A 22,565-nucleotide genomic window follows, 5' to 3' on the forward strand; every position below is an offset into this window, starting at 1 on the left:
CTGGTAGACCATTCGACTTCCGAAATGTTCGACAACCGAAAACTGAAAGCGGACACCTCAATACAATAGGAACAAAATAAAAAAATCTGTGTGCATGCACACAAAAGCTCATACCAATAACAAACTTAGTTAGTCTCTAAGGTGCTAGTGGAAGGATTTTTTTTTTATTTTGTTTCGACTACGGCAGACCAACACGGCTACCTACCTGTAACTCAATACAATAAGAAAACTCAAAACAGAAGCTGTGTCGGATGTTCGGCTTCCGAAAACCATTCAGAAACTGGAGCAGTTACTTCTGGGTTTTTGGCGTCCGGGAGCCGAAACGTACGACAATGGAGGCATTTAGGAAACCAAGGTTTGACTGTACTGCAAGGGTCCTGTCCACATCAGGCTACATAAACTGCAATCAATTCCACAAAGTATGGGAATGTGCTGCATTGGACACCTCAGCTTGATGCTGATGGGAACCCTGTTTTACATCAGAAGGATTTCTGTCCAAAATTTAGGTCAAGAACAATGCTGCTAATAGATCCTAAGAATACTCACTTGCTCCCTTGAAACAAATGAAGTATACTTCTAAGTAAACTGGCTTAGTATTTAGGGAATACTCCATTCTATCCATTAAAAGCATTTTGATCCTGCCTTTCTATCTCAAATGGCAACCTTGAGGTGGCTAACAATCATTAAATCAAGCAAGCAAATACCTTCACTTAAGTTAAAACAACAACAACACTGAAAAAGAAATGTCTTGACTTAACATTTACTGGCAAGAACAGAAATGTCAACTGAACTTCCCATGTTGGAAATTCCAAAGACTGTGCAGTGCCACCAACAAACTTGATCCCACATACTGACTCCCATCCTTAGAGTAAAAGCTGTTCTTTTACTTTAAAATAAAATATGCATAGCTAAACACATCTTCTTATTTCATTTGTGAGAGCAAACAAAAACTTTTTTCTCATTAAATGTGAATCAATTATTTCTTCATTTTTTTAGTCTTTCAAAACATGACTTGTTGTGAAACTTGATGCAGTTGCCAATATTTATGCATTCATTATTTCAAAAGGGAGTTTATATTTGCATGATTTTGTGGCTCCTGGGAAGAAGGCACTGCTGAAACAAAAATGAATTAAGTTTTCATCTTAACTTACCATTAGAAACTCCAAATGGTTAAGGATGGATAATTTCTTGTGATATCAAGAATACCTAAGCCTTTAGTACTTGCAGCTCATTTTAAATTTTGAAGGGTGTATAATATTCTATCAAAATGTTACTATCCGTCTATGGCATACAATAACTACTAATATGCAGTAGTATAGAATTTAAAAAATGCTTTCCCTCTATATGTTTATTATACATAAAATTATATAGCCTCATTTCTCAGCAAACAGTGGAGCCAAATGTCATGATTACAGGTTTAACTGCATTTCTATTTGTTTACTGACACATTACAGAAACACAGAACATGGGCATACGACACTATTACCCTTTTCACTTGGGATGACAACCAATTAAATAATTTTAAATCTTTTAACAGATTGGCTGATAATGATTATTTCTCATTTTATGTGTACAAATCAACACATTTAAATAAACATTCAGTTATGTCTTTGATTATCCACATAGGACCTGTTGACTGTCAGCAGACAGCAATGGAAGGATGGGCTGAGTTAGAGCCACCTGCTCAGTGCCACTGCCTCACCTCAGAGATGGTGTGAAGAACCCTGAGACCCCCGGGTATAGGGCGTTACATAAATTCAATCAATCAATCAATCAATCAGCTCCTTGTATGATATGAGGGGAGAAGAGGGGCAAGAGCCTGAATAATGTTGGTTCTCTACCACTGAGCTATGATTTGAGTGGGTGTTTTATTTTGGAAATCTTTTCTAAGCCTCTTGAATAGCCTCATAGGGTTATAAGGCAGGATACTAGTATTATAAATAAATACACAAATACTTGGAACAGCAAGATTTATCATGTATTATTTTTTTGTATGACAACTGAATGACACACCCAGAGGTGTTAGTTTGATTTAACAGGAAAACAGGGGGGAAACCCCACATCACGTTTATCTGGTTGAATCACTGTAAAACTTGGAAATGCAACAGGAAACAAGAGGACACATGTGCATTCCCCAACTTAAAGCCAATATTCAAACACATACATTTCAATATACTAACTTGCACAAGCTGTAAAGGTGAACAAGGAATACTTCTTATAACTTGGCTGAGATGAGCTAAAGATCACAAAGGCTGTGAAGTGTGTCAGAGTTGAAAATATGAAACTACTGACATATGACAGCAATCCTTAGGAGATTTTTATGAAAAATTGATCAGTGAAGCACAATCAGGGAGATCATTAAGAAATGCCTGCACTCAACATCCTCCCATGAACACAGCTTGCTTTGTATACAAGAAACTGAAATAAAGATAAAACAATAATCACTGCACTAATTGTTTATATATCTCTGCACTGTGCATTTTAAAGATGGGTGTGTTTTATTGTTTATAACATGGTTACTCCTCTGGAATTTGCTGCTAGAGGTTTTACTGTTATTTTACTTTACTTAGAGTGGTTTTATTATGTGCCTGGGCAATTTTTATAACACCCTTAGGGGGAGCGAGGGCTGCTACTACAGAGGCTCTTGTGAGCAATTCATGGAGGCTAGACATTAAAAGGAAGTGTGTGCGTGTGTACGCACGCCAGAATTTTAGCAGCTGTTTCCCTTTCCCAGTCCTTCCACCAGCCACAGGAAGATGCTTCTGAGTTGCAGCATGGTCTGTCATAAAGTATTTACAATCCACAATCAAACATCAAAGTAAGACTGATAACCAGAATTATGGAATTGCTTTCTATCAACTGTGTCTTCCTAGGTGTACTCGCATCACAATTAAAATATATATTGTCTCTTTAGACATGGCTTTGGTAAATTGCCAGTCCTAATAAGCAGAAGCACTAGTGTCAACTTGTGTATTTAGCAGTCCAGTAAACTGATCATTATTAGCTACCGTACATTCACATTTATTACATATTTACATATAATGCTTTCAAATACATGTATCAAATCTCTTTACTATTCTATTCCACCCTTTTAAAAGTTAAACTATTTAAACCCAGTTGGATTGAAAACTTAAGTTGTGAACTCTGCAGAGCGGCATGTACCAACTTTGATAAGAAATAGTTCCAAGCCTTAGCAACTGCATGACAACCAGGACAGTACAGTTACAGTTACAGTTGTGTTTGTGTGTGAATGGATTTTGCTTGCAGAAGGGCTAAGAAGCAGATTTGGTGTAGCAGACAAACAATGTTGAAATCTGGACTTTGCTACTTTACTCTGCTACAAACTTTGGGCCTAGGGAAATGGAGGATATTCATCCTCCACAGTGCTATTTTTCTAGGAAAAGAGGTGCCAAAACTCACAATGAATGCTTTCCTCGTTCTCTTATACAGTCATACCTCATGTTACGTTTGCTTCAGGTTGAGCATTTTCAGGTTGCATCCCGTGGTGACCCGGAAGTACCAGAAAGGGTTACTTCCGAGTTTCGCCGCTTGCGCATGCGCAGACGCGCAAAATGACGTCACACGCATGCACAGAAGCGGCAAATCGTGATGCACGCATGTGCAGATGTGCATTGCGTTCTGCTCATGTTGCGAACGGGCCTCCGGAATGGATCCCATTCGCAACCAGATGTACCACTGTAATGGCAATGGTGCCCACCTAAGAAGTACCAGAACTGAGTAACAGCCTTGTTTCTCCTAAATGTTAACAAAATCCCTATGAGATCAAATCCCTCAGGCGACGAGATAGTGAGCTACTGAAGATTCCACAGGCTTCCCAAGATAGGAAAACTTTTCCAGATCCTATTGCAATATCCAGTAAAAGGAAGTGGTTCTGTTCCACTAGAAATAGGTACCTGACCAACAGTTCAAATAATTTAAAGTATGCTATAGCACACCAGGAGACGGAAATGGCAACAAACCAGAACAGGCTAATTATCCGAATTGGGAAAGTGCCTGACAAATACAGAAAGACTACACTGGTCTCTCAGGAGTGTAGTATGTATTGACCCAGCAAGTTAATTAGGCACATGATGAAATGGCAGGAGATAAATGAGGGAGAAAAGACTTTGTGATGGATTGACGTATGAAGGATGTGGCAGCCAATTAGGTTTTATGCCAGAATGATCAACAATGGATGCAGTGGCTGCTACTGAAATGCTCAAGACAAAAAACATAGAAAAGAATTGGATTTTGTATTATACTTTTATGGGAGGCCTCCAACAGACCCATTTAAGAAGCTTATGAATGACATTTCTAAGCTCTCTGGGATGGCAGGTTAATATTAGGAATCAGCTTAATGGCTATTCCAAAATGTAGGGGACAATTTCCACCTGTTACATTATGTTGTGTCACAGACATATAGAAGGAGCCTAGAAGGAGTCCAAGATGATAAAGAGCTAGAAAACAAGTGTGTGGTGAATGCTGTGACAAATATGGAATACATGCTGTGTTTTGGGTCAGAGGGAGAAAAATCACCTATTGGGTTGAAATACAGTGTTCAATCATAGTATCTGTAAGATCAGAGATTACAGGAGACAAAGAATCAAGAGGTTCCCCTCACCTTGCTGGAACAGTATAAGGCAGCTTCCAATGTTTCAGAGGACAGGGCCTTAAGCAACCCAAGAATGCCAGTGTATTCTCATTTGCCCACATTTTGCAACTGTCAGATCAGGACAATAAATAGATTCTAACTTTCAAAAGATTAGAATCCATCTCATGGCCAAAAAGATTCTAAAAATAAACCTCCACATGATAAGCTACTCAGGAATTTAGACAACAGGTCTTCCTAAGCATTGCAATGAAAACCAATTATTAATTCTTTTGTTTAAAGAAATGCCTTGCTTCAGTACTTATACCACTATACAGTATTAAACTTCAAAAATGCATGCTGAACTAAATCTGCTACCACTAAGTAGAAAGTCACAACTTTTTGCATATGGGCTGAATTTCAAGCCTAGAAGTGCATGCGTTGGAACCCTTGCTTTCATCAATGAAACTATGGTTCTCTGAGGTATTCCTAATATGGTGTGGCTGAAATTCTGTATGCACATATACATTACCACAACAACTGCACCCTCATATATTTGTCCATAAACATATATACTAAACTTTCTTTTTAGAAATTCAGTTAGTGAGGAATCCATCAAAGTCATCGACATGTTTTTTTGGAACTAATAAGCCAGGCATAGGCAAACTCGGCCCTCCAGATGTTTTGGGACTACAACTGCCATCATCCCTAGCTAACAGGACCAGTGGTCAGGGATGATGGGAGTTGTAGTCCCAAAATATCTGGAGGGCTGAGTTTGCCTGCGCCTGTGCTAAGCTCTCTGAAGAAAATGATAATACAGTTCTTCATAATTTGTTCTGAATCAGAAAAAAAGTGATAGGAAAAGAAAGAGAGATATTTAAGGAAAAGAATCTATGAGTTGAGCATTCCAGACAGCTCTATGTTCATTATACTCCTTACTTCATATACTTCCAAACTAAACTAATTACTCTGTTAGCTTGATACATTGATTTTATTTCACTCCCTGACTTGCTTATGTGCAGTAGTTACTTCACAGTTATGGTATCTGCATACCTGATAGCTCCAGCATCAAAATAAATCCCTTGTGTACATAAGAATGACAGTGCTGAAGTTATTGATAAAAGTGTTCCCTTTAAAGATGTATTGGAAGGCCACCAGTTTTAGGGGGGGACAATTTAATTACTTTTTTGGGGCGATTGATTATATTACTCGCTTTTCTAGATAAACTTTTATTTCCTTTATATCCTTATAATAACTCTCATAAAGCCTTGGTAGTCAGTCAGGATATGTAGGCAATGTAGCAAATTTCAGTAATATATGCATCTTTAATAAAATAAAATGCTGACAGTTCCCCAATTCTCTAGTTAAAGGAGAATAAATAAATAAATAAATGTTTACTCAGATTTTTTTCTTCTTCCTTGCCCTCAGTCCTTTTCTGTTCCTGACACAGCCAGGCTGTGTCATTTTCAACTGCCCCTCTCAGCCTGACCTTCTCTCTATTCTCAGTATTCTATTCAACCTCCTCTCCCCTTAATTCTCTCTCACAGCTCCATACAGAACATGTGCATGGGGTCACCCTTATTTTACTTATTTATGAATCGCTTCCCATAAAAACATCCCAAAGCGATTTAACAATAACCAGTAAAAATAAACCAGTAAAAATAAAAACACATACAACATCAATTTCACTTGCAAAAACAGATACACACTAGGAGAAAAAAGTCCACTTAAAAAGCTTGTTGGAAATTGAAAGTCTTCCATACGCACCCAAAATATAATGCAGATAGTGTCTCTCTGTTATGTCTGATTATGACTACAAAAATGCCTTCCTAATAAAAGCTACGAACACATTACACTACTATTCAGCAAAACAACAAATTCATACTAGACAGTCCCCTTGATCTAACTCAGCAAACCAATTCCCCAAAGACATAGCACAGATGTAGAAATCTTCCCGGAATAAACAACCCAGGAAGTAAAATGCACAGCACTTGTCAACATGCCAGAGTTTCTTGCCAAACATTAAACTTTTCAGAAAATTAGCCCTTTCTTTGTTTTAGCAGAAAAGTGAAAATAACCATACCGGAATTACAAAAAGTGCTGAAGAAAATTATGATAGTCATATAACTGTCCTGTTTAAAATGTCAACAACAAATGTGTGAATTGCCTTCAACATAAGTCTCCATGTAATTTGAAAACATACCATTAAAATAGCTAAAATAGTTTTTAAAACAGTAGAAAAAAACAACTAAAGATACACTTAAAAACAATTCAAAATGAACACCTAAGGCAGATAGGCTGGAAAAGCTTGTTGAAAGAAAATTGTCTTGAACTGTTTCCACAAAGTGCAGATAGTGGATGTCTGTCATATCTTAACAGAGCTGCTGTTCCACAAAACAGGAGCAGCTCCCTAGCATTTGGATTAACATTTAACTGGTGACTACTCAAATAAAACTTGGGTTCCAATCTCACATCTGTTATGGATTAATTACATTTCACTGTCAACCAGTCTCAGTTCCTGATCTGTAAAATGGACCGCTTCATAGAGCTGGTTGCATTGTTTAGACTGCAGTCACTTGCAATTGTACCTAGCAGTATGAAAAATATACCAGTTGTTTTAAATTTGGGCAGAGCAATTCAATAACCCCCTTACACTGGATGGAGGTATTTGGATTATTATTATTTCTGGATGTTTTTAATGTTTGATGTTTTATTATTGTTTTATCTGAGTGGGAAGCTGCCCAGAATGGCTAGGACAACCCAGCCAGAAGGGTGGGATATTTTCTTCTCCTTCTTCTTCTGGCACAGGAGTCAGTGTGAGTGTTGTTGACAGGATGTTCCAAAATGGGGTGTTCTCAAGGCAGAAGTGGGCAGGGGCTGAGTTGGCCCAGGATCCATCTTATTGCTGTTGCACAACAGCACAGAGCTCAACTTCTGTGCCAGCATGGGGCCTGCATAGTGACTGGCCTGTTTCAAGTCATCCGCCTGCCCCCTGCACCTTCTGCTGCAACCGCCATGACCAGCAGGACTACAAGGCCTGATGGCGGGGAGAGTTTAGGATTGGACCCTAAAACCCACCTAGACACTCTTACAGAGTAGATAATGGGCCCATATACAGCTGAAAGACAGACAGACAGACAGACAGACAGACAGACAGACAGACAGACAGAGAGAACATTTTTAGGTTCTAACGTTTCCCCCCTACTTTCATGAGTTAACCAGTGAGCTTTTTAAAACCTTTTTTTCTCCAGTGCTGAACTTTTGGAACAGATTAGAAAGGAACAGAGAACCTTTATGTGACTATGAGTCAGTTCACCCAGCACGCTAACAAAAGCCTAGTCAAAGATCAGTACCACTAAAAAGCCATATTCTATTCCTCTATGTCCATTCAAAGCTTGCACTGAAATCAGCAGGGCATGCCCATCTGAAGCTAAAGTTTAGCTTTATGTTATATATGGATAGATAATATTAGCTTTATTCTTGTTTTTAATCCTATCCAAGTTCTAATATTTCAGAAGGAATACTTTGAGTGGCTGTGCTGCTTAGCCCTCTGACTTAAGGGGGCGGTTAAAGCAATTTTTAAGTTGCCGTGCCTTCAAGGGAACTAAATTAAGTTCCAGGCAAGGATTGTGGTTGGAAAGTATATGGCTTATCTACTCAAGTCAGTATACTTTGTGCACCCAACTTTACATGCTATGGCTGCATTAACTACGCTAAACATATTCCTAAACATATAAATATTCCTATATTATAATGATGGTTCATGATAAACTAAAGGAAAAAGGAAAGCTTTTGACTTTCACATTATCCAGGACCACCTGCTGCCACCAATATACCTGTGAAATATTCACATTCAGGGCTGCCAGCGCTCTAGTACTAGTATATGTATTGCATATTCTGACTAGCAGTGGCTGTCCAGGATCACATGCAACAGTGTTTCACACTGCCTGCTGTCTGATGCTTTTAGCATAGCAGGGGGCAGGGGAGGAGATGTCTTCTTTCTCTCTCCCCCCACCCGAAATGCACCACCTCCTCAAGGTCTCAGTAAGACAATGATGATCCTGCTTCAAGCTAGGGGGAACCCTCAAAAGGAGCAGTCTTATGCAACCTGCCTTATGCAAACTGAGCACTACTGTACTTTACTTTGTGGTTTGCATGTGTCTGTCTTGGGAGACAGTGGAATGAGCCTCCTGGGGTGAAGTCAAACTGTTGCAGTAGCAGCACTGAAACGACCTGGGCAATGTGTATCAAGATCCTGGGCTGCCTTCTCAGCCTTACTGGTGTAGTCCAAAGGAAAGCAGAGATGTTTTGCATCAGCTTGGCTGCAGGTGATGCTTGGAAGGAGGCATACGAGGCACCATCCAGCTGTTTTAGGGACTCCACTCTGGATTTGTGTAGGGTTTAATCCTTACTCTTTTTTTCTCCCGAAGATATCTCACAAGGCAGCAGAGGTTTAGGATCAGAGTTTTACTTCTCCTAGATGGGCTACCTTCCCAGGTTGACGAGCTCCACCTGCCCCTTCTACTACAAGGGCAGAAACCACCTTCTTAACAGTTGTATCCACTATTGGTCTTGTCCACTCAATCTGCTGGAATTTTTCTTCACATGCAGGGGAAATCTCTAACTTACCTTCACCTGGTTTAGCTGGCTAGTTGAAGTCTTTTCCCGGGGTGTTGCTGTCACATGCTGATAGCTACTAGGAGCCACAGGGGAGAGCTGAGTGCAGGGTGGGGACCAAAGGTGGACAAACTAACCTAGACAAAGCATGAAGTGTCCCCCACAAGAGGGGCTTCCCCTCCCCTAACACCTCATACACCCCACTACTTTACTAATAGGATAATAATGTCAATATTATGAATAAGTATTTAAAACTGTTCAAGAAGCTAGTGAAGAACTTAATAAGATACTTATAAAGAGAAGCAGGACAACTTAAATGAAATTGACTACAAGCTTTGGTGTGGACACATGAAATTAAGGTCATATTTGGAATGAAATAGTAACCTTCAGTCTCTGTGCCATTTTTCTTACTGCTGACTAAATATATTACTAATACTGCAATTTGATCTTTTTACACTTAATACACAACAGATATGTTTTAATTCACAACATGACATCTCTTCTCTGTGAATGTTAAAGGGTGTTGCTAACTACAGTGTTATTTGTTTTACTATTATGGGCCATATGCATTAGTATTATTATTTTCTGTAAAACTGTAGAAAGCATGGATGGATATATACCTAAAGCAACATGTTTACTCATATATATTGTTGTAAATGCTCACATTTGGCACTCATGCTGACTATTAAAGATACAAGTACTACGTTATGAGGCACACTTGCACTAATTCTGAAAAAGGAAGCATTCAGAAGCACTAAAATCTTCCTTACATATTTAATATAGCAGTAAAACAGCATGTGCTACCACAAGCAATCCTTAACACAGAAAGTAGCTTAACGAGCTAATGTGCCTAATCTGGAAAAATATGCGAGGAATTATGACATCACCAAACAAATAGGCAACCTACTATGGAAAATCAGGATATCTTGCTATGTTAGCCAAACTTGCTAAGAACAACTGTAAATTTTTATTGGCTTAAGCCTCAGTGCAGCTAATAATACATATTTTCCCAGAGAACCAAGCTGATCACAAGGCAACAAAACATAGTTTTCTCTAAGTATTATTTTATTATTATTTAATAAATTTGTATACTGCTCTATATCTGCAGATGTCAGGGTGGTTCACAGCATAAAAATACAAATTAAAAAACACAAAATAATAACAATAACAAAATCAAAACAAACAAACAAAACCCTGCTCCCTCCCAATGTCACCAAGAATGTCAAATGATCTGAACATGTTCACATTGACTAACAGGTTTTGCCCTGTTCCCTATATCATATTTATCTAGCAGAATTAGGGCAATGTTCAGAGTTTTCTATCTATCTGTTAGCAAGACCAGCCAACACTATTTGCTCTATGCCACAGTACCTCTCTTGACTTTTAATAAGGCTAGTTCAAACATCATGACCTCTATGTGAAGGTTGCAGGAGGATTGTGGAGGTTTCTGCATGACTGCACTCCACTCAGGGAATGTGACATTTGTAAGTGTCTTGCACAACATGTGATGGCCTGATCTGCATATTCGTGGTGGCCATAAATCCTGAAGAGAGAATTCTCTATGCACTTGAGGTGTCACATATGATAAAAGGGTTACAAATAGTACGCCCATCCATGATAGTCTTCGTCAAGGGCTATAACAAAGTGGCTTGAAGGTAAAGACTCTCCTCCCTGCAAGAGAGGGGAGTGGTTGTGGCCGGGAGCCGGACTCCGCCTCAAGCAGGGGGCGTTTGCCCCCTGCCTCCCACTCACCTGGCTGGCTCCCACGCTCTCGGCCAGGCACCCAACCAAGTGCCTTCAAGGGGGCGTGTACAGCAGCCTAAATTGCTGCGGCGCCAGCCTCCAGCCCTCACTTTTTGTCGTCCAATACCTTTTCACTTGCTGTAATCAATAAAGTTGTGGCCTTTTCTTGCCCATTAACCTTATATCACGTGTCCTTGTGTTTCATTCCACTGTGTGGGGTTCTGGTCCTCAAACCACAATCATTATTTCACACAGATCATGGTGGCTGCCATTTTGAATGTTAACTTATGTGGAGAGAGAAAATGCTCAGTCTGTGAGAAACAAATGGAATATACTGCATCTTTGAAAAAAGATATCTAGACCAGTAAGACTTGATTTATGTTTATGAATGTGTTTGGAGTTTTGCAATTTTCAATCTCAGTTCTGAATTTTATGGCTTATTATTTTTAATGCTGAATACGTCTGTCACATACTGCTAAAGGGTTTTCATCTTTAACTTTGTTAAACTTTATTTGCAAAATAAAAGTTTCATTTAGCCTTGAGGGGGGAACATACCACAGAAGAATGGCAAGCATATCTTACTTTCAACAATGCCAATGAGTGGAAGCATAGTTTTACCTTGAGTTTTTCTAGGTGATCCTGGAGTGAGTCAATCAGCAAATCCCCCACTGGCTGCCAAGAGCCCTTGAGAGCTTCAGCCTGACGTAGTTTCAGGTCCAGCTCATCCATTGCCTCCTGAAGCTCCTGCAGTCTTTCAAGAGCTTCATCTATCTTTTTTTGCCATTCAGTGGACTGTAGATTAAGTTTATCCCATTCTGTTTTGACCTCATCTGCTTGCCTTCGCAAGAGTCGAGTGACATTCTGGGCTCTTTCCTCCAGAGGCAGTTCTAAAAGCGAAGTACAAAGACAGTTAGATCTTGTATAGGCTAACTGTACACAAATGAAAAGAACATTTGAAAGTTGTCAGCTATGTTTCATATAAGCACAAATCTGAAAATACCTCTACTATTAATGCCCACTATGTAAACATTGCAAAAGCAGGGCACTGATTCAGCCCAGATCATGACTGCTGCTTTCAAGTAGTCATGTAATCCAGTTTTTCCTGTGCTACTGAAATGACATATGACTGAACTACTCAGAAACCGCAGTGAGACTGCAGCTGTAAAGTATGAACTGGTTCCAATTTTGAAAACTAGCAAGTTATTTTAGTTTTAAGGTCCCTCACCCTTTTGGAATAATAAGTTGTGTCTCAAGAGATAATAAATTCTAAAATTGATGTGTAATAAATTGTTCTAAATGCATGGTGAATTTGCACAAAATTGTTTTGCCTCTTGTTGAGCTGCATTCATAAATATGCAAATAGATTACTGAGTGCTTATGTCTTATTCATCCTCCCCTTTCCCTATCTAAGCTTCCAAATATGTAGGAGATGCCCTGACACTGAAAATAATAATTTATGGATCCTTTAGTCATTGCTTATCCCTCTATCAATATGTTATTACAGCTCTACATTCAATTACCTCGAGGCTCCTGGTAGAGCTTTTCCAGTCCCTCCAAAGGTTGTTCTGCTAGGAATAATCTCACTGTTTCAAGTGCACTCGAGATAACAGGTTCTTTAGTTTTCAATTCCCTCTTAAAGGCCTGTAAAATGAAACAATACAAATCTAAACTGGCATGCTAGTTGCTCATTTTGTCAACTTTTTGTACAATGTTTCCTGTATTAATTACAGCCAAGTTTATGTGCAACAAAAAGGTCAATGACTGAAAGAAACAAGGAAAGGTGAAATAATTTCAGAATTCTTCTTCACAAAATAGACATATTTCCGTTTATGAAATAAAGGCAGGAGAGAAAATCCAGAACACTTCAGGGCTGTTTTATATTCCTCAGACCAGTGAACATATACTGTGCTGCAAATGGGAAGGCACACCGATTAAGCTGTTTGCTGTTACACTGAACCCCTTCTGTGACTAATACCAGACTTCATAAAACTTTGAAATCTTGCTGGAAGGGACAAGGTTTTAGGTGGTATTACGTTGAACAGTGCTGGCACAGCTAATGCTGCCTGAGAGGCAAAAGATTTCCTAGAATGTAAAATGAAATCCACAGTGATCCATAGCCGTAACTTTGTTGTTGCTGACAACTTTGTCACAAAAAGTAGTTCAATAGTATGACCATGATAACACTTTGCTCTAAGTGGAAAAATTTAGTAGACTTGGGCTATTGTCTAAATAAGAATGCTAACTACTAACTGTTCTGCAGCATATATTGAACACTGATATAGATGTATAATTTACTCAGTAATAAAAGGTGAAGGAAAGTATTCTTCTGTGCTGTTTTTAACACTTGATTGGGAGCCGCCCAGAGTGGCTGGGGAAACTCAGCCAGATAGGTAAAGGTAAAGGTAAAGGTACCCCTGCCCGTACGGGCCAGTCTTGACAGACTCTGGGGTTGTGCGCCCATCTCACTTAAGAGGCCAGGGGCCAGCGCTGTCCGGAGACACTTCCGGGTCACGTGGCCAGCGTGACAAAGCTGCATCTGGCGAGCCAGAGCCGCACACGGAAACGCCGTTTACCTTCCTGCTGGTAAGCGGTCCCTATTTATCTACTTGCACCCGGAGGTGCTTTCGAACTGCTAGGTTGGCAGGCGCTGGGACCGAGCAGCGGGAGCGCACCCCGCCGCAGGGATTCGAACCGCCGACCTTTCGATCAGCAAGTCCTAGGCGCTGAGGCTTTAACCCACAGCGCCACCTGCGTCCCCAAGCCAGATAGGCGGGGTATAAATAATAAATTATTATTATTATTATTATTATTATTATTATTATTATTATTACCACTACTACTACTACTACTACTACTACTACCGTCATAGACTCTATTGCAGTGCATAGTGAAACTTAATGGTAGTAAGTCATTTTATGTTCAGTGGATCTTACTCGCAGATACGTGTGCACGAGATTAAGTATTATTGCAAAATCCTACACATATTTACTCAGAACAAAATGTCATTGTGCTCAGTGTAGATTACTCCTTGGTAAGCATGCATAGGATTGCAACTTTACTTTCTTAGAAGCAGGTTGCTCGAATATTTACCTGCTTCTTGTGCACTCCCTAACTTTTAGACAACTTCACAAGGTCATCGAAAAAACCTGGGAGAGAGAGGAGATCCCAGCAGACTTTAGGGATACCAAAATCATCACTCTTTTTTTTTAAAAAAGTCATAGAACAGACTGCCAAAATTGTCAAGGCATCTCTTTATTAGCTGCAGCCAGCAAAATTATTGCAAAGATCTTAGCAAACCGTCTCCTAACTATATCCGAGGAAACCCTTCCTGAATCCCAGAATGGTTTTTGACCTTCTGTGGGGACAGTGGATATGATTTTCACTGCTCAACAGCTTTAAGAAAAATGCAGAAAGCAAAACCAACCCCTGTATATGGCATTTATTGACCTGACTAAGGCCTTCAACACTAAATCGCACTGCCCTGTGGACTGTCTTCTGAAAATCAACTTTACTGTACACTTGCAAAACATGGACTACTTATAAATGCCATCTCCAACTCCTTGAAAGATTCCATCAACAGTGTCTCTGAAAAAAATTACACATCACTTGGGAAGACAGGCAAACTAATATCAGTGTACTGGAAGAAGCAAAGCTCACCAGTCTCAAAGCAATGATTCTTCAACATCAACTTCATCGGACTGGTCATGTTATGTGGATGCCTGTTTATTGTCTTCCAAAGCAACTACTCTATTACAAACTTAAAAATGGAAAGTGTAACGCTGGTGGTAAACAAAAGAAGTTCAAAAACTCTTTCAAGGCAAATCTAAAAAAATGTAGTACAGTCATACCTCGGCTTGAATATGCTTCATGTTCAGCGCGTTAGAGTTGTGCTCTGCGGCAACCCGGAAGTAACGGAGCCCGTTACTTCTGGGTTTCGTCGCTTGCGCATGTGCAGACGCTCAAAATGATGTCACCTGCATGCACAGAAGTGGCGAAAAGCGACGTGTGCATGCGCATACATGCCATCGCTAGTTACGTATGCTTCTGGATGTGAACGGGGCTCCGGAACGGATCCCATTCGCATCCCGAGGTACCACTGCATAAACACCGACCACTGGGAAACACTGGCCTGGTATACAAACTCAAGTGAGATAATCATTTTCAAAACTGTAAAGCATGGTGTTATGTCCCTTTCTCCATGCTTTTATTTGGGGTTCTAATGGAAATGGAGTATGCAAAGCCATTATACAGAAATAGCCTAAGAAGCTGAAGCTGTCAAAAATCTAGTGAGTCTACTTTCCCTCTGCTAAACTGTTATTGCAGAGAACATATTTTCCTATTATTCATCCTACATGTAGTTGCAACTCTTAAGCCCTTCATCCTTATACTTCATCCTAATACTTTTTGTCCCCAGTCTGGAAATGTAATGTCAGTTACAGCAAAAGAATGTTAAGTCAGTGTCACTAATTTGTCAGCATTATACTTGGACAGGTCATACCTGCTGTATTGTTTTTCTATACTAGGATCTTTTTCCAAATTGTATATTAATTCAACTGTAGTAGCTACTATTGATGCCTTTAATTGCCAATGAATGACTTTTTTTAAAAAAAAAAGTTTACTAACAGAATTTATAATCATAGCTTCCTGACAATTTCATGCCAAAAGAAAGCTGACTATCATTGATAACAAAATTAGCCCAAATGTACGGCTAATTTACAACCAATGATTTCAGGCTAATTTTATTGAATTCCTGAACTTCTTCCACAGTTTGTGGCGACTGCAGAGGAAATCGAACACACATAATATATGACCTGCCAAAAGAACAAGTAAACTACTTTATTTAAGCCCTTCTATTTGTCATGAACACCTGGGCTATAATGGCATTCTGCCCACTATCTTAATAATGCATACATTGATTTGCTCATCTCAAACCGTCACTAGGATCTTGTAGGGCTCTCAAGGGTGACTTTAAATCTCTTCAACTAGAAAAGAAGACACCTCCAACTAGGAAAGAAGACACATTCAAATGAGTGATGAAGGTAACAAAAGAGGAAGCTATGCTTTAATAACAAAAGCATCCTTTCTGTTGGGGATGTGTTCTTTTGATATTTTATTTTAGTGGAATTTGAGAAAGTAGTAGTAAAATGGATTTAAATTAACTTTTCTTTTAGTACCTCACTTAATTTTTTTATTTCCCCATCTGAACTATGTTTAGCATTGTCAAATGAAAAGAGAACATTGTTACTTAAGGACATCCCATAATAGACCCAAAACTACAAATTTCACCAAGGAGAAAGAAAACAGTTCTAGGCTTTGGGAACTTGAGGGTCCAGGGCATTGCTGTTGTTTTTGGGTACTGATGAAGCTTCAGGGCTGCATTCTCTCTCTCTCTCTCTCTCTCTCTCTCTCTCTCTCTCTCTCTCTCTCACACACACACACACACACACACACACAGACAGATGTTACAAATGCCACATGTTTCCATTACTCTGCTAAGAAAACTGACACTGAGTTTGTTTACATGAGATGGTAACCAACCTATGGCTTACCAAAACTGCACAAACATGTAAGCTCCTCAAGAGGAACCCACAGCCAGAGAAGTCTTGTGGTTAAACTTCCTTCCTACTAATCACAAGCTGTAGCAAAGAACTTACCCAAACCATTTTTGGACAACACAGTAAGCCAAACCTTGGCTTAGATCAGGGCAGCGTGGTTGAAAAAAGGACTAAGGAGGAGGTTCACTCCACAGTTGTGCTATCTCAATACATCTAGTTTGGCTTGCTGTGGTGTACAAACCAGACCATTGCAAAACTGCTCTGGGAACTTCCCACTTTAAGAGGAGAAGTGCATGAAAGGTATTTTTTCAATAACTGCCATTTCATTATTTTTGCCGTGTATACAAACTGGCTAACCCTCAGTTTGTGGGCCTGTTCCAGTCCCCTCAGGCCAATTTTATGGGGTTCTGAGACCCCACTAATGTTTGTGGCAATGACAAAAAGGTGAAAAAACAGAAACAGAAGCAGCCCAGTGACATGATGAGGATGCAACCTGCTGCCTCCACAGTCATCAAACATGTTTTCACTGCACCCACAGCTTGCATGTGGCCCTTGGAGGGTGAAGAAACTGAAATTGTATTGTAGGGATTGCAAAGGGCGGTCTATTTAAGCACTAATAGATGTGTCAATAAGGGAAATTTATAGGGCAATACAAGGTCTCCTCAGTTCAGAATATATACTGGGGTGGGGAAACAGAAAAGTACAAATAAAAATCTATCAAAGGCAACCTTAAAGCATGTCTTACTTTCCACCCTTTCCCCCTAAGAGATTTTTGAAGAATAGACAGGATGACCTAAATTTGAGGATTATCTTTTGTTCTTTTTGTTCCACAGGGAACCAAAGTGCCAGTAACTAGACGGGTCTTATATTCTGCTATAAAAGTTCTGCTGCAAGGGGTGTGTATGTGGGGAGCTTTTACAAACAACTGAATGGTGGATAGCTTTGATAATCAAGAAGAAGCATTATTGTGACCACAACGTATGGATCCCTGTAGGTGTGACAGAAAACAGAAGCATGTTCAAGGCTTTTATAAAGTCAGACATAAGATTTGGTTTCTGACAGCATGCATTTCTACAGCATTTCTTACTCCCCAAGGCATTATGAACTTGACACTGATATCAAGACTGCAAGGGATCAATGTGGCATGGGGTTTGCAAAGTACTTAATTCAGAGATGTCCTAAAATAATCCCAGAGACTTAAATGGTGCGTCAGTGAGACCAATCTAAAGTAAGTAGATATGGCTCATGACTTTGAGCCTTAATGACTGCATGCCCTCAACTTTGAGACAGATTGAGACAGCTTTATAAACATTATCAATCATTATATAGTCATACTGTGACACTAAGGGACACTAGCTAAAAATGTCAAACATTTATAAAAGGAGAGGATGCATGGAAGAATTAGTTGTCTGCCACCTAGTAGTGAAAATGTTACCAGGGAAGTAATTTCTTTGGGGTAGCTGCTTTATTAGTTTCTGTTTTATCTTCAATTTCTTTGCTGAGAAAAATTAGAGTTCTGAAGGAGGATAGGATAAATCTGGATTTCTTTATTACATCCAGCGTTTCTAAAGGCAGGATCACATGTTACATTCATCACTTTCAAAAGTAGCCATGAGTATGTCTCCCAGGAACAAACAAGAATATCAAGGGAATTCGCAGGAAACATAACAATGTAAGAAGAGCCTAGTGGCCCATCTGGTCCAGCATCCTGTTCCTATAGTTGTCAACCAGGCAGGACATGAATATGGCAAGCAGGACATGAATATAAGAGCACTCTCCCCTTCTGTGGTCTCCAGCAACTGGTATTCAGAAGGATCAGAGGCTCTTTCTATGGAGGCAGTGCATAGCCATCATGGCTAGTAGCCAATGATAGTATTCTCCTCCAGACCTATTTGAAAGGAAGCAGGAGCTACTGGCCACCTTTGCTGTATGCTTTTTCTATTTCTCTTTTAGAAGAAAACTCTCCCTACAGGTTGACAAAGATAGGAGCAAGTAAAATTGGATATCAAAGGAAATATAAGACAAGCAGAGAAATATGTGCCCCCACCCAGCTATCTGATGCTGACATAACATTGGTGATATCTGAACAGAATGTTAAACTATGGTTTATTGCTATGTGATCTAGCCTAGGCTCCTGCACTTTCCCCTTCTTCCTTCCTTCCATGTGGCCAGAAAGTAAAGTTTTTGCTCTTATTTATTGTAGCTCTTTGATCTATTCAACAAATTTATGGATTGTGGTTTAACACTAGCTATGACTAGTTTTTTTATAGCCTATTTCCAAACATTTTTAATTATTCTTAACCTTCTATTAACCTTCTCCAAACAGACCTTACAATGCACTGCAAAAAAACTGATTTTGAATGTCCATACCCGATGGGTGTCATTCTGTTTTTGCACTGTGGGAAGATCTCCACCAATGGGAGCCTGTCGCTTTAACTCATCTTCTTTCAACTGCAGCCATGCCAAAAGTTCCTGAAGAGAAAGGTGTAGTCGTCTCCACTGGTCAGAACTGGCTTCTAGATGAGACCTGGAAAATATAAATTAGTGTATTTATAATTTTCAGGAACTGTTCAGACTTATGACTTAAGATCACACCATCTACCACTACTGGAGAGCATACCCATGTTGCCCAGGCCACAAATTAATACATTATGCTATTGCAAACATACTGGCCTATGCAAATCACTCTACCAGGCTACCAGCAGATAAGGTGGTAGTAGAGACACTACCCATGCTGCTGAGAAGCCAGGTTTCTTCGTCCATCAATTGGCAGCTGCTATCCCATTAGGCTATATCAGAGGAGGAATAGAAGGAGTGTAGCACTACTCTATCAGCACTGTTGAGAGACAAGCAACTTTTGGCTCCTCCTCTCCTTGAACAGTTTCCTTCTTAGGAAAACATTAGAAGAATGGGCAATCAATAACTAGCATGTTAGCTTGCTACCTTCCACTCCATTTTTCTGTGTCATGTCTTTCAAGATTCTAAGCCTGATGGCAGTGTCTGTATTTTATTGATGTGTAAAACTCTCAGGAAGCCCATTTCAGCTAACGGGTGGGTTAAAATTCTAACAATAACAACAAGTGGAACATTTATTTGTATAAGACCCTGCACATATAGTACCCACTGCACAGTGACATTATCTGTAGAATTCATACATTACAAAATCCACTGATTTTGTAATGTATGGATTCCTATGACAAGAGATTAGTTCCAGTGCAGAAATGGAAAGAATAGGGTGTGACAGTGTGGTTTTGACCCCACACTGCACAGTGAATTTGAGGATTTTAAGAACATACTGCTTAGAGGATTACAGATTATAATGACAAAGAATTCCATATTGCTTTCTTGGATGTCAATAACAAAATTCCCTTTCATTTTAAATGGTAAGAATTGCATTCAATCTCTTGCCTAAAATTCACTATTATAAACTCTTATTCAAGCCAAAAACCTATATTCAGAAAAATAATAATACACCTGATGTTTCCATCCTTTGAACACTAAGAAGGTTATAAGTGTATCTTTTATTTGAGTTTGCTATTAAAAGTAAAAGGCTAAGCTTTGCAAGCAAAAAGTGCTGAAACAAAATATACTGTATACTAGTATAGTGATTAAATAAGGTGGATTATGCATGATAAATTAGCACATCAAATAGCTCTGAAACAATAGGAAAACTTTAAAAAGCATGTAACCCATTCAGGGCTGCCAGAATTACAAAATTCAGGTGTCGTAATTTGTTTATTATCTTAGATGGAGATGATCAGTATGATAACAGTTTAATTTTGTTGTTGTTGCAAATGACTTCTACCACTTCTCAACTGCAGGACACGAATTATTCCCAAGCAAATTGAGACTGAGTGCTCCTATTATGAGAAATAAGGATCCAACTCTCTTTTTCTGCCTCCCACTTTCTTGAGAAATAAAGATTTAAGCTTTAGCTGTGTTTCCCACCTACATGTTGTGGCTATACTAAATTCCTCATTATAGTTACTGTTTCTACAGTGCAAGAATGTTCTTTTATGTTTAATTCAAGAAGACAAAGCAACCATGATAAACCAGCGTTACTATTTTCAAATTCATTAATGTCACTGGTATCAAAATGGCAACAAGTGAACTATAGAAAAGCTCCTTTATTAAAGGCTAACATGCCGTGTTTCTTTTCTTGTACCTCTTTATTTTACTAAGTTCATGGGTTAAAAAAAGGACATGTGAAGAAATGTTTCAAAGAGCTATATTCCTTTCCTTATGGCTTGCCTATAGGGAAGATCATTTTCTTCTTACTTCAGCCATCAATATTTTTCAGTTTCACATATTTATTTTTAATGACTAATGTTACGAAGATGGTTTCTGTCATTACACACGCACACAGACTCCTTCAGGGCTACAGCTGCAAAAAGCTAATATTTCATATATAACTTTGAAAAGGCTTCTGCCTTTGGCCACCCCTGAATCTCACCTATATACAGAATACAAACAGGCAAAAAAAGAGGGTCTGAGAAGACTGCCTTGGAGGTGGAGAATTTGTTATAAAACACTGAGATGGTTACTTTAGATGAGATTTTTTCAGCCCTTTGAGCTTTGCTTTTCCAACAGTTCTTTTGTAACATTGCCCTTTATTATGTGTCCCCCTATCCAAGAAGGCAATTTGTGTCTTTCTCCTTTAAAATTTTACAAACTTGACTCTGCATCTCCCATCGGAGGAATGTTCATTGGACTGGAGTATACATACACACCTGCTTGAGAGAAAATTCCACTGACACCCACGCTACATATTTACAGTAGGTGAGTTTAGGTGTGTCCCCCCCCCCCCGCAATTTATTGTTAACGAAGTGTTGCTTAGGCATGTAAGCTTTGAGCAGTGTCATCCTCATCTAAATGCTGGCCCTTACTATTTTCTCATTTAATCCTGATTTTACCATTGTGCAGAAAATCTGGTAAAATAAGAAAACAACATGGAAAAAGTAAATCTGGCTTAAACTGGTGGCAATTTTATGAGCATGATGTCATGTGGACACTGTGAAAGACTTGCATGCCTGGGCAGCATCTAGTCCACAGTAAAGTGCTATGCAGAAGCAGCAAGTGCCAAAGCTTTGCCCATGTCAGTCCTTCTGCAAAAAATACCCAATTACAAGTGAAGGCATTCAGAATTCTCTTCAGAAACCATTTCACATATAAATGCCAAAACAATTGCATTAGCCATGATTAAAATAAGACATGTATAAGGCATCAGGCGTGGAAGTGAAGCTGTCTGATTTCTCCCCCTGCAGCTGCTCACATTTTCCCAAAACCAAGTTACAACCCCCACAGCAGGTTGTCTCTTCTGTAGTAGGAGCTGCTGCAGATAAACGTTCAAAGGAAGTTCCAGTTACACATATGATGATGCCCTTTCTAAACATAATCAAGCTCTTTTGATTTCATATCTTATTTGGTTTGGGGGTATATGGCAAATATAGTATATGCATATTTAGTTGGGAGTAAGCTCAACTGAACCCAGTGAGGGTTACTCCTGAGTTGATGGAGATAGGATTGGGCTGTTTTTCATTATATTTGCTTAGAACAGCGTGAGAAGCCATGCCTGTCAGTATAAAATAATAGCATACATTTCAGAGAAAGTGTGGTTGCTGGTTAAGCATGCTTAATCTCTATTTGTACATTCTTACTGAGATTATAAAAAACTCATCAACTTCCTTGCATCCTTCAATCCCTTACGTATAAAGAAAAATAATCATTCTTACACAGTAATTCAGTGCTTGAAATTGCTTAAATTACTGCCAACCAGCCATTTTAGCCCAATTTGAACAAAATAATGCTATAAGAGGGGGGCAGGATAATTCTTTCCTCAGATTAATTCCCATAACTCCCCTCCACCCTTGCCTTTTGAGCCCTACCTAACATTTAGAGATTTTTTCCTAAGTTCACTCCATCTGAAGTTCATGTTATCCAGGCGTCTCTGCAACAAGGCTGCATCATCAGAACCTTCCAAGGATCTCAAGATTTTCTGTCCATTTTCATCCAGGCTGTGGAAGATATCAGTATGGGTTTCAATTTCTTTCTGAAGTTCCTAT

General features: G+C 39.3%; 1 protein-coding gene across 23 annotated transcripts in view; it reads right to left on the bottom strand.

The window, feature by feature from the left end:
• DMD (dystrophin) overlaps window positions 1-22,565 on the bottom strand; it is a 991,104-nt gene that overhangs the window by 168,322 nt on the left and 800,217 nt on the right. For all 23 annotated transcript variants that reach the window (XM_083734089.1, XM_083734109.1, XM_083734093.1 and 20 more), the window contains 4 exons: window positions 22,389-22,561; window positions 18,874-19,030; window positions 12,469-12,589; window positions 11,567-11,835 (listed from right to left, as the gene is read on the bottom strand). In XM_083734089.1, the coding sequence (XP_083590215.1) occupies window positions 11,567-11,835; window positions 12,469-12,589; window positions 18,874-19,030; window positions 22,389-22,561 (720 nt within the window). The remainder of the gene's footprint in view (window positions 1-11,566; window positions 11,836-12,468; window positions 12,590-18,873; window positions 19,031-22,388; window positions 22,562-22,565) is intronic.

The sequence above is a fragment of the Podarcis gaigeae genome, assembly GCF_964106915.1.
Source record: "Podarcis gaigeae genome assembly, chromosome: 4".
Lineage (NCBI taxonomy): Eukaryota > Metazoa > Chordata > Lepidosauria > Squamata > Lacertidae > Podarcis > Podarcis gaigeae.